The sequence below is a fragment of the Mixophyes fleayi genome, chromosome 1, assembly GCF_038048845.1.
Source record: "Mixophyes fleayi isolate aMixFle1 chromosome 1, aMixFle1.hap1, whole genome shotgun sequence".
Taxonomy (NCBI): domain Eukaryota; kingdom Metazoa; phylum Chordata; class Amphibia; order Anura; family Limnodynastidae; genus Mixophyes; species Mixophyes fleayi.
The window spans coordinates 198,067,326-198,085,523 of NC_134402.1; the positions used below are offsets into that span (position 1 = coordinate 198,067,326).

Consider the following 18,198-nt stretch of genomic DNA (forward strand, 5'->3'; position numbering starts at 1 on the left):
CAGAAGATCCTATGAGGCCATATGCTATAGTGATTTGTGAGAATCAATTAGCTGTCTCCAGTCAGCCACCCAAGATGTAAACACCCCCTGGTAGAATGTTTCCTGATTTTCTAGGGAACGGACATTTCTTATGACATATAGGCCTACTCAATGAATTTCAATCCAATCAGCAATGACCCTGAAAGAAGCAGCTTAATCTTTTCAAAAACCTACCGACAGGATCAATGAATATATACTCTGAATTTTCATCATTGCAAAGTGTGATCCACACATGTTCCGTTGAATGATATTTGGTAAGCCAATCTTCCCTTTGTAGAGATTGAGAGAATTTGAAGCACTGAAACTCTCCTTGCTGCCGTTATTGCAACCAAAATGTGCAGTATTATGTTCTGAAGGACAATAGGCAAATGTAATTTCTTAAAAATGAAATTAGGCTTAATTTTCAACACTGCACCATTCAATTAGGTGATAAGATTCTTGTCAGACCAATGCTTATTTTTCTCAATGACATAGCCGAAGCGTGTTCTCTAATAGGCCTGAAACATAAACACTGTTTATTATTATGTCTCTCGCCCCAAATAGATTTGTTGCAACTTGATTATAGTAAGGCCTTTAGTGATTGGTCAGGAATTCTGATAGGTAGAGTTTGGATAACAGAGGTGGTGTAAAACATTTATTTAATACATTAATGTTACCTATAAAATATGCAATTTTTTACCCATGAAGGATTTGCATCTGACCATGTCATGATTTATACTAGTGGGTTGTTTACTCTGTAAAGCTTTACCAATGTTTGGTAACAGTTACTCACAGGTGTCACATTTGGGTCTGAAATACAAAATTTATTTATTTTTTAAGCACATTTAATCAACTAGAAGCCCCCAAAAGTATGCACATGGGGCACAAAGGGATGTACAAATGAACACAAAGATACACACAAAAATTGGAGCAAGAAAAGGACAGACAACCACAATGCAAAAAGAGACACACACATAGCACACATAGCAACAGTCAGCATGCTCAAGATTCAAGATTAATCAACAAGTGCTTAATAAATATTCCCACTTCTGGCACTCTTGCCACTGGTGGATGCAGAGGGGACCAGAAAAAGGTTCATTACATTAAAAGGAGTGCCTCTTTACCTGGGTAAAAGAGTGACGGGATCTTTGCTCTGTAATGTATGTAGTTTTGAATAAACACTCTGACCACTTGGATAGGATAGCAACAGCAGCAGTTGAACCATTTACTTATGAGATCATGAGCATAATTCAAGCAAATTATGTAAATATATTTCTTAGAACACACTCCATGGAACTATAAAGTAGTCCACATATACTACAGCCCTTCAAACTAATATTAAAGTAATTTTATCGTTTTCAAATAAGCATTGCATAGGCGATTGTATTGTGTTTCCAATGCACAAAGTGATTTATTTTAGCAGATGTAAAAAGTTAATAGTTCAATACATGATTATAATATAATACAGTACAGTACAGCCAATACCAAAATATACATACATACATATTGCTGCGCTTGCATGCGATTCGCTGCACTCCCACGGGTACTGGTGGACAGTAGTTCACCCTTGAATACTGTAGTCAGAGAAGACTCCAGACTGGGAGCGTAGCTATGATTATATATACATTCAGTGTTACAGAGAGAACAATGCAGATGATGTGGCTTGCTTCTATAGGTCCAGACTTCGGGTGGGTCCAGGGTAAACAGGTCATAGGCTAGTTCAATCAACCCCCTCAAAGGCTGAGGTCAACATTCCACATGATTCTCCCGGCCAGAAACCAGTTACAACTAGCCCATTAGCATTTTACAGTCTGATATCAATCTGACAAGATATTGCCTAACATCAATAACTAGAGTGTGCAATATGCGATCTCTTCGGTGATGGAACCGGACAGCTGCTAATGAATAGGGGATTAGAATGATATCAGACATGACACATTTCTTATAACCTGAACCTTAAATAACACTAAAGTGTACATATAATCATAATATATAAACTAATAATAAACTAAATACTATCTGCTCATAAATTACTGTGTAACGGAACCAATATGAATATGAATTATATAAATAACTAAATGTTGTAATGTGAGTGTGTACGTGCGTATTTTACCGTGCGATCGCAATATGTCACGTGTAGCGTGGCATACTGAGTACAATCGACCAATAAAACAATATTAACCAATAGACTTTCGTTCATCCAATTATACGACTTTGACACTAAGTACAACCAAAAGATATATGATTGATGCTCAAACAATGGTAACAATATAAAGTCCAACACAACAAAACAAAGAAAACAAGGAGTCCTGATCTTAAATGTCCGATATGGATTAAACAAATATTGCGTTCAACAAGGATTCTAATGCGACAATTCTGTATAACCTCTCTGTTCTTTCATATGGTGGAGTAACCTAATTACCTTGTGGTGGAGATAATCTGCATTATCTCTAGCCCTCTCCCTGGATGTGCTGCAACCTTATGACTACTCTATCGATGATCCTTCATTCGTAGTGTATACTGGTCAGCTGACTTGGCGCTCCCGTTCTGTCGGTGATCACAGGTGGTGTTAATTCCGTGTGTCCAGGAGCATGTAGAGAAAAGGAATATGCAGATTCATCGGGAAACTATAAAACACTCCGTTTATTAAGAATAAAAGTTACACTTACATACAACTTTGTAAGATTGTTAAAAAAAATTATCACATGTGGATCTCTATTCCCATTGCGATTCATCCAAAAAACCTGGACTTTCTCAAGGGAACTGTGTGTTCACATATAATCCATTTAAATACAGACCTAATTGAGGATATCATTGCACATGTGGTGACAAAGAAGTCATGAATCAATATATGCACAATCGGCACCAATTTGAACTGCTTATAATTTAATTAGTCAGATGTATCTATTATGCAAAAAACTAACTACCTTTTTGTAATTAATTAATTTAAATTGTAGTTATATCTATACACACATCCATGTGCATATCTGTATACAATAATCACCAATACAAATATGTGTCAAAAATTATATCTATGTAGTGAAAACGATCATAATACATCAAATGTGATTTCCGTGAGTGTATAATAAATTGATCTTAAATATATATATATATATATATAAAAACAAATAAATAAATAGATAAGTTCAAAGAAAAAAAGATTAGTAATATACAGTTATAATAAGAAAAATGCAATTGGGCATATGAAATTTTAGTATCCTCACTGGAGCTTACATATCTTCTATAGCATATGGTAAAACTGTGCTGTCATGAGATTGAAAATATACAAAATAACAGGACACTATAATAGTTCTAACATTTTCAGTGACCTGATGTGTATGAAGCATATACAATTATCATGATCCCCATCTGTTCCAATTAAGATCCTAATATCTTCACACATTATGTACCTAGAACATATTAACAGCTACTGCAGGTCATAATATCAGATCCACCCACATGTCCAACAAAGAAAAATGTATACAAAACCCCCAAAATTGTGGAAATGTGTAACATTCAGACCAATAATGATCTCATAAATACAGCTAACGTTGTCCTATAATTGATTTCAAATTAAAATCAACATTTAGGCCATGTGGCACAAGAGTTTTCATATTATAAGTCCAACTGGCCTCTTCATGATTAATCTTATATAAAAAAAATCCCCTCCTCGCCAATTCTTTTCTACTTCCTTGATGGCTAAAAATGTAAACCTTTTGGAACATTATTAAGTACAGAATTAAAATGCTCTGACACACCATGTTGTAAACCTTTTTGGATGTTTCGCACATGTTCACTGACTCTTGTTCGCAATTTTCTAATCATGCAACCTATATATTGTAATTGACATTAACATTCCTGCAAATAATTACATTAGTGCTTTTGCATGTCAAAAAAACTTTTATATGGAATGATTCTTTAGTTGTCTTAGATACAACTGTACATTGTAATGTTGTGCAATTGACACACTCACCGCAATAGCAAAATACAGTTCTATTTTGTTTTTGAAAATTACCAAGCCAAGTGTTGGTACCTAGATTAAGAATAATGTGAGTTTAGAGCTTAAATCGAAAGCTTTTTTGAAAATTACCCTTGGTCTGGATGGTAATAGAGTTTCTAAAGTAGGGTCTTTCAATTATATGTGCCAATATTTCTGCAAAGTTTTATTAATCTGAGTAGCTGCAGTTGAATATCTGGTGATCAAATAGACATTATCTGTGTGCGTATCTTTAGTATCCCCAGATTTATATGTAAGGAAGGTATCCCTATCAGTGTTCTTAACTTTGTTGTGAACGCTATCTCTACATCTGTAACATCGTATCCCTTTTCTATAAATTGCTGTTGTAAATTTTGCCCCTGTGCCACATAATTGTTCAACTCGGAACAATTTCTCCAAACTCGTGTGAATTGTCCAATCGGTATATTGACCAGCCAGCTAGGGTGATGATGGCTGCTGGCCAATATATAGCTGTTAACATCTACCTGCTTGCGGTAGATTTTGGTCTCAATTTTGTTATCCTTGATATAGATATCCAGATCCAAAAACTCAATGTGTTCCTTACTGTATTGAGTAATAAACGTGAGATTTCTGCCGTTGTTATTGAGATAATTAATAAAATTGTGTAAGGATGTGTGGTCCCCCCTCCATACAAAGAGGACATCATCAATGTACCTTCTCCACATGACCAGTTTTATGCCGAGCTCGCAACCGTTCTAGATGAAATCCTTCTCCCATCTGCTCATGAATAGATTTGCGCAACTTTGCATGAACCTGGTCCCCATAGCAGTCCCCTGCTTTTGCAGATAGTGGTCGACCTTCAAATTAAGTGGCTGTGAGCTGCCTTCTCTATGGCAATAGGCAGCGCAATAGGCAGTAAGTGGCCCATGAATGGGACAAAATGGGTCCAGTAGCTGCCTGTTAGGAGATGGGACCATGCGCTGAAGTAATTCTTCTCTGATTGACCGGCATCAGGATGTGGTGATTTACGCGCAGCAGATTTTTTGACAGGAAACTCCACTCTAAATGCGCCTCTGCTGTTTAAAGTAGACTTGCTAACTACATGCAATTAAGGCATCCATTTTCATGGGCTAAACCAGTAAGCCATTAGGACAGTTAAGATTATTGACTTCAGGACTTTGTGGACAAGAGTGGGACGTATATCCTTTTCTCCCCTCCCTTGGAGTCTACTGGTTCTCATATGTTACACATTGATTGTACATAATTCATTCGGTTGGAACTATCTCCCTATAACATCCCATTTATTGATGCTGAGTTTCAAGATACATGAACATATACAGTTGTTTGGCTAGACTAACCAATTTTGTTACCTTATATTTATTGATGTTGTATTTTCTCATTATTTCATGTGTTTGGGCTTCATGACTACAGATTAATAATATCAGAATTGTTTATTCTTGATGTGTTATATTTGATACACAATATCATCAGTACTGCGAGCGCAATTGGAACATCTTTGTTTATCAATTTATTATTATTATTATTAATTTTTATTTATAGGGCGCCACTAGGTATCCGTAGCGCCGTACAGGGACAGACAGAAACACGATACAAGGTGAGACAGCACAGTACAGTTAACAGAAAGCACAGTAACTCAGAAGCTCAGTGAACAGCTAGATTAGAGGTGAGAGCCCCCAGCGGGGTAGAGACAAGGAGCTGGAGAGCAAAGTTAAGGTGGTGGAGAACAGAAGAACAACAATTTAGTTGTTCAAGGAGGGATACCTTGGTCCCTATGCTGCTGTAGTAATATCATTTAGCCTGAGATTGAGTGCAGTGTGCACATCCATTCAGTATTTAAACCAGTAAACCTCACATCTATTTTTTAGGAAACAGGGACATCATCCAGGCGCTGTGTGAGATCTGACTTATTTTCATACAGGATTGGTTCCTAGTGCATTGATAGTTCAGGCCACAAAATGGATGCTTCCACCATATGTAGGTGGAAAAAAATACTCAGTTTTGAATAATAAATGTAAGAAATAATTTCAAAGTACCCTGTTTTATGGAGGGAGAGGTTTGTCAAAGAGCAAATAGCTAGTCAACAAAATGGATGGAAAATGTTGAAATATGTTGACAGATATAACAGAACTCAAAATAATGACCTTCAAAATAAACCAGATACAAGTTCAGAATGGAATTATGCAAAAGACTAACATATTTTATAACAGTTGACATGCATACTGTAAATCAACATTGTATAGTGTATTACACTAGTTATATTTTAATATATATGTTTTAAAAATTGATCAATATGTAATACAGGTATACAAAAACAATCACCATAGCTTACACAGATATAAGTTTTAATACATATTAATATCTTAATGTCTATAAGAAAACAATAACAGGGGTAACCCAATCAATCTATCCCTGGAAGTTGAAGTCAGTATAATGGGAAATAAAAAGAATATAAGCTGCCAATACAACAGTTAACTAGTCATTTGTTCTGCTTGAAGTAATGCTGCTACTATTACTACTAATATGCACTTTTATCTATATGTCATTGCCATTGACTGCACTGTTTGGTTTGGTTATTGCTTATACTGTTTTTCTTGCTGTTTTTTTGTGTGGTTTATTTCTGTGTGATGTAATATAAAAATACATATAAAATGTGCTTACTGAAAATTAAGTACTAAACATTTTTATTCCTCCCCACTTGTAGACGTGCTAAAAGCCTCCCCTAATGCAAGTGCTCGTATACTGCAGCCTTGGTTAATTGGCCTAACTGCCGTGGTTGTGTTCCTCTTCATTGTGTTCGTCTTGATGATTGTTAACAGAGTGTGGTTCAAGAAGGATAAGTATGTTGTTGGTTTTTTTATATATTCTTTATTTAATAGTCTGGATATCAATAAAAGAAAGGTACAACAAAAATGTTTTGACAAGTGTTCAGATACATAAAACCACTGAATATTCACATAAAAATATAAGGTCATACCATATATAGAACTCCAGAACTCTAACAGATCTAAAACATGTTAAGGTGCAGGGGCAGAAGGTAAGGAGAAAGATGAAAGGGAGGGGGGGGGGGATTTAAGGACTTTAAACTAGGGAGACCAGAACCTGAGAATGTTGAATAAAAGAAGTGGATCGGGGTCGAGCATACCAGAGAAAGTCTTCCTCAAGTGGGTTCTAGATTAGGCACTCTGGGTGAGTAGAAGTGGAAAGACTGCATTCCCATAATCACTTAACTGAACCATTGTCTGATCAAGGGCAGGCATCTGAGAGCGCCAATGTACTGGAACGACTATTCTAGCCGCATTGTTCAAATGTTTCAATATAAAATAAATTGTATTTGGAGATTGGACTACTTGTTTGGGATAGAAGCCAGAAGCCAGAAGCCTGGTTGAAGCCTTATGCTCAATTGTTTTTCCTGTCAGTCTTACCACTTCTTTCCAGAATGGAATAATGTACCTACACTCCTGCCAGATATGATACAACAAACTGGTTTCCCAATTGCATCTACAGCAGGTTGACTGAACCCTTCGGTTAAATTTGTGTATGGATGTTGGACATCTATACCAGCTGGTTAAGAGTCTATTTTGCGTCTCTACCAATGCAATGCTTAATGAGCATCCGTGGGTGGTTTGAAAAATCTTGGACCAGGATACCTGTATTTCTGCTGAGGATAGGTACATATCCCAGTTCTTAGTAAAATTGACTTTATATCCAAAAAGCTCATCTAGGAGTATTTTTTAGATTCTGGAAATGACATGTGTGGAGACATCAAATTGGGATAATTCCCTACGAAAAGTCTTGGCTTCTCCTGCACACTCAACGAAACGCTGCAACTGAATGTATTCCCAGAACTCCTGGTCCTCAAAATAGAGGATAAAGGTGAAGAGGGTATGGAGATACAATTATGTGTCCTCAAGCATCAAGTGTGGAGCCCATAGTTGGTGGAGCAATCTGAGTAGAGCCACTGTAGAATGTGTAATGGGTTTTCCATAATAGCATTCACCACATCTACCCAATGCTTATCCCTATCTCTCCTAGTTCCTTCCATAACTCTTCCAAGGTACACTGCTTAGTGTTAACAGGGGTAACAGTGTAGCATATTTAAACCTTGGCCTCTCCCCCACTCCAGATAAACAGCCTTTTGAAGGTTGTCAAATAATTTAGGTTGGGATTCTCATCAGAACTGTTTGAAGAATGTAAAGAACCTTGCTTCTCCAAAACCAGGAAAACGTTTGCGAAAACCAAATCCTCAGTTCTCTGAATTTTAGACAGGAGAGGGGAGTAATTCAATTGAAACAATCAAGCATTTTCTCTGGCAATACTGATCCTAGATATCTAATGTGGGAGGGTTGCCATTTAAATGTGAAAGTGGCCTGAAGACCAGCTATCATGTGTTCAGGTGCTGAAGTGTTGACATTGCATAATTGATTTTAAAATTAGATACATTACCAGATTTCGCAAATTCCTCCAACAAGGCAAGGTCATGGCTGGATTGGTGATTATGGCTAGTAAATAATCAGCAAACTAGGCTAGGCAGTAATCTTTGTTATCTATCTTAAGGCCTGAAACATTGTGATTTTGGTGAATTGCCTCTGGGCAGGGCTTCCATACAGATTACAAATAATAACAGCAATAAAGGCCATTTCAGGTGGGTGCTGTGGTAATAACAATGGAATCTGAGAGAGTGCCATTAATTTATATCCAAATCAATGGAGATCTATACAAGGCCAAGCTCCAATATGCTCCAGAAGCTTTCCCATGAAACACCAGTCCTCTCTCTCAAAGACCTTTTCAGGATCCAAAACCCACATCGCCGAGACAGTTTACAATAAGCTTAGCAAAACATTTGACATCAATATTGAAGAGTGAGATTGGCTCGACACATGGGCACATTGAAGTGCCCTTACCTTCCTTTGGGATGACTGTGATGTGGGCTTCCAGGTATTACATAGAGAAGCCCATCTTGTCTGTAGATAGAAGGGTGCTAATTTATCTTTAAAAGTCTTGTAATAGGTGCTTGAAAACTCATTGGGTTAAGCTCTTTCCCAAGGGGAGATAATTTAATAGCTTCATCTAATTCTGCTAAAGCAAAATTAATGTCTAGTACCTCTTGGGGAAGTCTAGGAAACTAAATATCATTTAAATATTTATGGATTTCTTTCTCTCTGCAGAGACGGTAATCTGGGGAAGAGCACTTCAATTATATAATTTTGAATAATAAGACTAGAAAGCCCCAGCCAAATCTTTGTCAGTGTGTCTTACCCTTCCACCTCCATCCTTGATTCACAGTATGTAGAGACTGAGGGCTCTAGCCAGGAGCCTTGCTGGCTTTACTTCCCCAAAGTTGGTATCAGTTTCTGCAACGTCTCAGAGCCAACTTCTATTGCTTAATAATTGGTATATAGATGATGTCACCGACTGCACTTCAACTAACACCTCCAGAGAGAGAGAATGTTTATATTTGGTTTCCAAGACCTTAATCTCTAATTCATAAGAGCTTCCTTAGCCTCTGTTTTTTGCTTTTTTAGAAATTATCCAAGTTGGATGCATTTTCCACAAATAACACACTTGTGTGCCTCCCAAAACATTAGCTTAGAAGTTTCAAACTTGTCATTGAGGCAAATATAATAATATAGGGCAGCCTTCACTTGTGATTTACAGTAGGAGTCTTCATTGAATTTACAGGTCCACTGTTTGGGAGTGGAGTCGGCCAAGTCAATTATCAAATATATGGGTGCCTGATCAGATTCTGTTATCTGATCTATTCATAAGTCTACCACTAAATCTAGATGGCTAATAATCAGGTAATCAATTCATGAATAGCTGAAGTGTGGGTAGGAATAAAAGGTTTAGTCTCCATCAGATGGGTTGCGTAATCTCCAAATATCAGTCGACTGCTGGTCATGAAGATCATGACTAACTGTTACGAGCCGCGGCGGTACTCACAGGCGCTGCGACTCGCTTCCAGTGCCCTCCAGCGTCCCCGGCCATCACCTTGACAACCGGGACGTCACATCCGGGTAGGACCCGTCCGGATCGGATGCTAGTTGTTCAGCGCCGTGTCCCGGGAATGTAGGAAGCCGGGCGCGCGCGCAAACAGTCCCCCAGCCTGCGGGTTAAGTAATTCAATTAGGCTAATTATATGCCGGGCTGTAGATTCTTGCTGAGCTAGGCTTTGATTGGCTGCCATTAGTATTTAAGGCAGGGAGGGCTTAGCCTCTCTGCCAGTTATAGTGTCTTAGTTGTGTACTTTTTGCTGACCTGCTCTGGATACTCTGCTGTATTAATGTTGTGACCTTCTGCCTGTTTACTAGACCTTGCCTGTGACCCTGACCTTTTGGCTTGTACTTTGGATTCTGCTGTTCTGCTCGTGACCTTGACCTTTGGTGTGTTTTATGACTATTCTACCCTGCAAGTGACCCCTGACCTTGGCTATTGTCTGACCAGCCATCACCATCTTTGCTGTTTCCGGGCCTGCGCTGCAGTTTAGTATAACGAACCTACACTACATTGGAGTTAAGTCCTGGGGCATCCGAGTACCTGTGTGTCTAGCTCTACGGGAAAGGCGGCTGCTATAGGTGAAGACCTCCGCCTATCAGTTCTGTAGGTTCATTATCTGATCTGACAGCCTAAAACTAACTTTGTGGGAGTCGCTTAGGAATTCTCTGGAGGCTAAACTGAGTTAGTACACTCCTCAGAGCATTGAAATGAGACATCAGGCAGTCCCACAGTCGAGTGCTCAGATAGGAAGTGTATTCACTGTATTAAATCTATAGGGATGGACTGTAATTAAAGTTATAGAGAGGGGGCTGCAGTGAAGCTATGGTCGCTTTATTGAAAGCTATAGGGTGGCTCTAATGAGAACTATAAGGATGGGGTTGGTGTGAGAGTGATAGGGAGGGGGCTGTAATGAGCTCTATATGGAAGGTAATGTAATGGGAGAGGTATGGAAGGGACAATGGGAGAGTTATGGTGGTAGCAATGAGTGAGATATGGACTGGCAATGAGAGTGATCACTGACCTCTTAATGTTAGACCATAGGAGCCCCCCTGTCTTAAGCACCCTCGGCCTCCAAAAGCCTTTATCCAGCTCTGTTACCTGGGCATTATAAAACATATAAATACAAAAAAGATAGATATTAACTAGTGTGAAACTAGTGTGAAACTGCAAGGCAGATAATACTCTGAAGTAACAATGGGGGAGAACCGCCAAAAACTCTCTCCTCCTCCTCAACTCCCACTAACATGCCTTAAATAACTTGTGCGGTCGTGATTACTGCCATGATCCCCACAAATGAACTGAGTAAGAGATCATACTATGATGCTCTTTTTGTTCTATCAAATGATAATGTAATAGGAGGGCAAGCTGAAATAGCCATGGGGAATGAGCAGTAAACAGAAGACTATGGGGAGTCGGTAGGTAGATTATAACCAGAAGCTCTCAACCTCCCTATTATTTTGGTGCAATCTAGGAGTCAGAGGTGTATGCTCTATTGGCACATTCCTGAGAATAGTAATCTAAAGAACAATAAGGGTAAATATAACATTGCAAAGTATCAAAAGAGACAATTTAACTATAAACACACAACTGTAAAAGGACAAAATAAAAACAAAAACTCCTATTAGTTTTTATTAGGGTAGCTAACCGTTTAGCTAATAATTCTTAAACAGACATTCTAAGACCATCAAGGGATTTTTCAAGGAAAGACAATGAGGCCATGATGGGAGACTTGAGTAACATTATGCTCTTCTGAATCAGCAGTGGAGCAGTGTCTCATTCTACTCTTGTGGCAGTGTAATGAGCTTGCTATTGTGGTTAACTTAGATGATGACTGGGAATAACCAGCGAAATTTATTGGATTGTTAGTAAAAGGCCTTAGCACCCTCCTCTGCTGAAAGGTGGACCATGACAGATCCTGATATACTTGTATGTTATGGGCTTTAAATTATATTTCTTCAAAGCCCAGCGCTTTCTGAAGATACATTCTTTGACAGTATAGTAAAGAACTCTAAAGATGGTATAGTTTATATTTGCAGTTTGTATCATTGTCCAAGATTTCATTAAAAACTTTAATAACAGCATCCACGATTCCCTGGGCAGGAACATCTTCTGGGATGCCTCTAACTCTCAAATTGTTGTGACGACTTCTATTGTCTAGATCAGTGTCCCTCAACTTTTTCTCACCCTCGGCACACTTAAGCCCTTCCCAGAATTCAGCGGCACACCAATAGCAAAAATATACAAAAAAGGGATAACCACAGCAAGTTACAGGAAAGGGGCAGTGCTAGCTCCATACCTAGGGAAAGGAATAGTAGGGAGGAGGGCTGGACTTCTGGGTACAGTGGGAGTGGAAGTTTGGAAAGGAACATACGTGGGAGAGAGGATTTTGTGCTTTTTTTCCTGTTTGAGGTATTGCGTCACGCAGAGCCAGTGCTAGCATATCTGGCGCCCCCCTGCAAAAAATAAATTTGCGCCCTCCTCTTGTATAAATTATTAAGGACACTCATACAATAATATAATGTCTCCTTAAACTTATAAGATAAATTGTAGGAATGGGCAAGAAGTTATTGTCATTTACTTTTAGGTGTCCTGGATGCAAGTCTCCACCCCTCTCCCAAGGTTACAAAACTTTTTCGATTTGAGGTACCCTAAGAGTCTCAGTAATTTTTTCAAGGCACCCCTAGGCCAAAATAAAACATAAAATGTTAAATAGAGGGGACAGTGTCCTCCTTCATTACATTCTTCTCCTTCATAAAACTATGTCCTCACCTTCAGTACACTGTGCCCCTGCATCACCACAGTGTCCCCTTCATCATCACACTGCCCCCTTCATACGGTTTTTCTCCCCTTTGTGTCTCCCTTTTATTGCTAAGCCCTTCATGAGGCTTTTTCTCCCCTTTGTGTCTCCCCTTTATTGCTGTGCCCCTTTATGTGGCTTTTCTCCCCATTGTGTCTCCACGTTATTGTTTGCTGCACCCCTTTATGAGGCTTTTTCTCCCCTTTGTGTTCTCCCCTTTATTGTTTGCTGCGTCCCTTTATGAGGCTTTTTTCCCCTTTGTGTCTCCACTTTCTTTCTTTCTTGCTGCAACTCTTTCTGATCCTTTTGCTCCCGTTTGTGTCTCCCATTTCTTTCTTGATGCGCCCCTATCTGATTCTTTTTCTCACCTTGTTTTTGTGTATCCCCTTTCCTTTTTGCTGCGACCCTTACTGATTCTTTTTCTTCCCTTGATTTTTGTGTCTCCCCTTTCTTTCTTGCTGTGCCCCTTTCTGATTCTTTTTCACTGACTTACCTTTCTATTGCCTTCTTTCTTTTCTTCTGTCTTTTTTTCTTCAAGTTCTCTTCTTCTTCTGTCTTCCGTCGTGGCTCCTCTTCGTGCACTCTTCTCTGCTCCTTTTGCAATGAATGTAATGTCATCATGCACGTTGCATCCGATATTCATTGCAAATGGAGCAGTGAGGAGGGCACCAGCTGGTGGACAATCAGGTTAGTATATATATATTTTTTTTAAAATATTTTTTTTTGGTCCGGCATCAATGCACAGTGATCATCATCACACTGGTTGCGGACCACTGGTTTAGATCGTCAAGTTTTTGTGGACTTCTGAGAGTGTTTTTGCTTGTTGGGCAATTATTTCCCGGAATTTATTCAAACAAGACTTTGTGGTCTCTTTTTTTTCTTCTCCAAGGATATCACCTAATCAGAGACCTGATTGGATTGTTGCTACTTGTGTTTGCAGGGTTTCTTGGATCATAAGTTCAAAGGCATGGAAATCCTGCTTAGTTGGGAGCGTTTTAAGACAGCGGAGGATTTCTCCTAGAACACCTCAGTCTCACTGCACAGGAGAAATATTGGATGTTGCCTCACTCATTTCTTGGGAGTCTGATTGTAATGACTATGTATGTAAATTAAATGAAGTCGTGGAGGGTACATTGGCAAAGAGTAGTTGGAATGCTTTTTGCATCCTTGACTCTCTTGATTACCCAATATCCTTTATAGATGTTCCCTTATTGTTGCTCCCCATTTAGATTCACAGAACATCCAGTGCCTGCACATGAAATATTAGATACGATGGGTTTTAAAATTAAAAAGTCATCAATGCAGAGCTAAAGTTAACCAGGCATAGCGCCCAGGGCCCAAAACCAGAAATATATTTCTTGATTACCCTCTCTTGAGGAGCTAAGGGGGCTGATATACTTAAGGATCTCTACTAGAGGGACAGTCTTCCCAGGCTGATAAAGCCCAATACCAAAGGCTGTTGAGTTCCAATTTGCTGTCAGAATGTGGTGCTGTTGAACATGTTACTGGGAAGAAGCAGCACTCAAAGTATGAGAAAATCTCTTTTTTTATGTGTGTGATTGAAATGAGTTTTTTTTACGAGTGTGGCTGATAATTTTGCTGATAAATAGTGGGTGTGACAGGATGGACCTCCTATACCACCCTGTTTGTTGTGCTGCTGAGGGCCAGTTGGGCTTGCATTGCCACCATCCCCTTTTCTTTATCTCAAATGTGCCCTCTAACCACAGTAGGAGGGATTTTTGCTGCTGCCATCACTAGGCTCCTTAGTGGCACCTACAATCGCGTCCTTCTGGGTAACTCTCACTGCTAGTGTACCCCCTTGCTTGTACACCTGACCTGATACCCCTGACCTCTTGCCTTCAGATCATGGTTGCTGTGAATGGTTCCCTCTGGTCTATCACACTGGTCAGAGTTGCATGATAGCAGGCAGAGCGTTGATACTGGAATGCTGGATCCCAACCTCAGAACAGACGGATTACAGATTAGATTGGGTCTAATCTGTAGGTCACAGGAATTACAGCAGGTAAGTAGGCATCAAAGCAGGTTCCTTAAGCAGTGATGTTTATTAGCTCAGGAAGTCCTAAAAAGGACAGTTACACACACATTGTTTTTAGGTATTAGTGATATCCAGAAAGTACAGATGGAATAATACTAATACATGGCCAAACAGTGCGCTTTTTATACAGATTTACACAGATATCCTGGCAGGAGGTAATCCATCCTCCTGCCCCTCTAACCAATCCAGGTGCTTCATGAAGCCTGCCCATAAATCAGCCTGGAGGGGTCCAACACCTTTTTACATTGCTGATAGAGGCACCACTATGTCTGAGGTTTTCTATTGAATGTTTACTATCAGGATATAACATTTCTCTAATCTTGCTTTTAACATAATTTACTTGCGAAATTCACATTCATCTGTGATCATTTGCATAGGAAGTCTAGCAAGTAGAATTACCTCTTCCTGTCTTTCAGGCTCAACAGGTCACTCAGCAATGAATAGGTCTAATTAACATGAGATTACCTGTCTCCAGACAGTTTGCAAACCCAAACATGATGTCACGGGCACTAGGAGTCTTTACCCAGGAAATCACCAGATGGTGGCTTACCAGAGTAATATAGGTGGTAATAGATACTCTGGTAGCAGGGTGACAACGGAACAGGAAGAACAGCAGATGGTGAGAGAATGCTCAGGAAAAGTCTATGACTAGCAGCACTGGTAATGAGTATATAACTGTACACGAGGAACCAGATGGACAAGGAAACGTGAGGGTAGTCAGTGGTCTGCGTATAGCAAGTTGTACCACTGCTATAGTGAGGAGGAATGTCCAGAGGTAACGAGGAGGCAGTGAGAGTCAGCGGTCTGCGTATAGCAAGTTGTACCGCTGTCTAGGTGAAGGAATGGAATCCAGGTGGAGGTAGATAACAGGGAAGTCAGTGGTCTGCGGATAGCAAGTTGTACCACTGCTATGTGAGAGGATACTGGAAACTGGTGTCACAGGGAACAGGAATCAATGGTCTGCATCTAGCAAGTTGTACCACTGAAATATATATGTGAGGAGAGCACGAGGAGATGAATGCTATGCAGAGTATACACCGGCACACAGGACTTGATCCCACGATGATATCACAATACAAATGATAACAGAGCAGCACTGCTAAGGTATACAAAGTCACAATAACAATCCAGGCAAATAGGAAACAAAGTCAATGGTAGCGTTAGTCTCAGTGGATAAAGGACTCCGGAGGAGAACACAACTCAGTCCAGCTAGATATGCAATCACAAGCAAAGTCAATGAGAAGTATGCATACCACGGTTCAGGAGAGCAGGCTGTCAGAGAGGCGTGCAGGGATACCTGAACGGCTGTAGGCTGGCAGGAGGAGAGACCACTGGAAGGTGGGAGCGGTAATCAAGTTGGTGCAGCGCACGGCAAGTGAACCAGCATGAATGAGGCAATACTCTGGAAGCAGTAGTAAAAGGAATTGGAACATGAAGAACACGGGAGAGTTGAGGCGGTCTGAACTCCAGTAGCAGAGATGGAAGCAGCGGAGCGCTGACCCGATGAACACAGGAGAGTTGAGATGAGCTGGAACTCTGTAGAGGCAATGGAGGCAGCGGATAGGAATCAGCTGGCTGCAGACACGATGAACACCGGGGAGTTGAGGTGAGCAGGAACTCTGTAGAAGCAACGGAGGCAGCGGATAGGAATCAGCTGGTGCAGACACGATGAACACAGGAGAGATGAAGTGAGCCTGGAAACTCTGTAGAAACAACGGAGGCAGCGGATAGGAATCAGCTGGTGCAGACACGATGAACACAGGAGAGTTGAAGTAAGTCTGGAAACTCTGTAGACACAACGGAGGCAGCGGATAGGAATCAGCTGCTGCAGACACGATGAACACAGGAGAGTTGAAGTAAGTCTGGAAACTCTATAGACACAACGGAGGCAGCGGATAGGAATCAGCTGCTGCAGACACGAGGAACACAGGAGAGTTGAAGTGGTCTGGAAACCACAAACGAATAACAGGAATCAGCAGAAGCTGAATACACGAGGAAACACAGGAACACCTTCAGAGGCTCATAGGAATGAGACTCCAAGATCAGGCAACGAGGTATTGACCTCAGGTGCTTTAAATAGGGAGTGTTGCCTGATCAGCCAATTAATGAAAAGGAACAGGTACTGAAGGCTTGAAAGGGCTGCACATGCGCAGACCCTCAGGATGGCGGACGGCCACGGTTCCTAAACACACGAGAAGTAGCACTCACAGTCCGGTGAGTGACACATGATATACAGTCTCAGAAGTCAATACATTTCAATACCTCAGAAATTAATGCATTTCTTATACAGAAATACAATACAATATAATAAAATTAGTACATTTGCAATAATGTACAGAGGTGCCTGCACCACTAATTTAAATAAATTTGTACAATAAATTTTTGTACGTGATCCAGCCACAAATAAGTTATTTATAAGTTAAGTTAATAGCAATAAAAGTTGTTTGGGCCATATTTGGTCCTCCAAGTAGGTAATGTTAGTCGACACTGCCCTGAGCTAAGGTAGGATATATGCTAACCTTAGGGGTGCCTTACAGTAACAAAGAGAACGGAGCTAAGATGGTAGAAATGGGCCCAAAATGGTCATGATTTATTTAGCTACTGTGTGTGGTTGCCAGAGGGTTATCACATTAAAGCAGCCAGGTTGGGTCTCCCGGGGGCCCTGTGGAACACCTGTTGCTGAAGGATAGTATCCGATCTGCATGTCTCTGTATTAGTAGTAAACCAATGGGGAGGAGGGAACCAACATGGATCTTGGGTCTCATCCCATCAGTCACTTCGATCAGCTGTTTACGAGGATAAGCAGCAATATTCCTTCTGCACTGATGATGGTACCTGAAATGTAGAAATCAGGAGTGTATAATCACTCCTTGTCTGTCCCAAAGTCAGATGGATTGACAGTGGCTGGACAATGTCTGGGAGCTGTGTTGTCTAGGTTGCTGGCACTGCCGCTCTCGGGTTCCTGACCGAGTCAGGCACTAAGTGCCAGAAGTATTCACAGACCTATGGTTTGGTCTCTGGGTCAGAGGTCAGAGTCCACTAATGGTGTACAGTAGACCGTGTACATGTAGTTGGGCTTTCTGTAAAATGGTAGCAGGACAGCAGCCCACAGAACAGATCTTTGGTGGCTCAAATCAGTTCAGCGACGTACCCAATGTGTACCCTAGCTGTTGGTAGGTAGATTGGGATAATTGTTACTCATGTGAGCTGGGTGAACTCAGATGACAATTTATTTGGCCAGAGCTTAGACTAGCATTTGCACCACAAATGACTACCAAGCCACGCTCCAAGATATATATGTTTTATACTCTGTGCAAAATACTGGTAACCTAATACAAATGACAGAAATACAAT

At 40.3% G+C, this 18,198-nt stretch overlaps 1 protein-coding gene across 2 annotated transcripts in view; it reads left to right on the forward strand.

Moving 5' to 3' along the window:
• SMIM24 (small integral membrane protein 24) overlaps nucleotides 1-18,198 on the forward strand; it is a 53,022-nt gene that overhangs the window by 8,219 nt on the left and 26,605 nt on the right. For both annotated transcript variants that reach the window (XM_075190035.1, XM_075190042.1), the window contains exon 2: nucleotides 6,699-6,834. In XM_075190035.1, coding sequence (XP_075046136.1) covers nucleotides 6,699-6,834 — 136 coding nt within the window. The remainder of the gene's footprint in view (nucleotides 1-6,698; nucleotides 6,835-18,198) is intronic.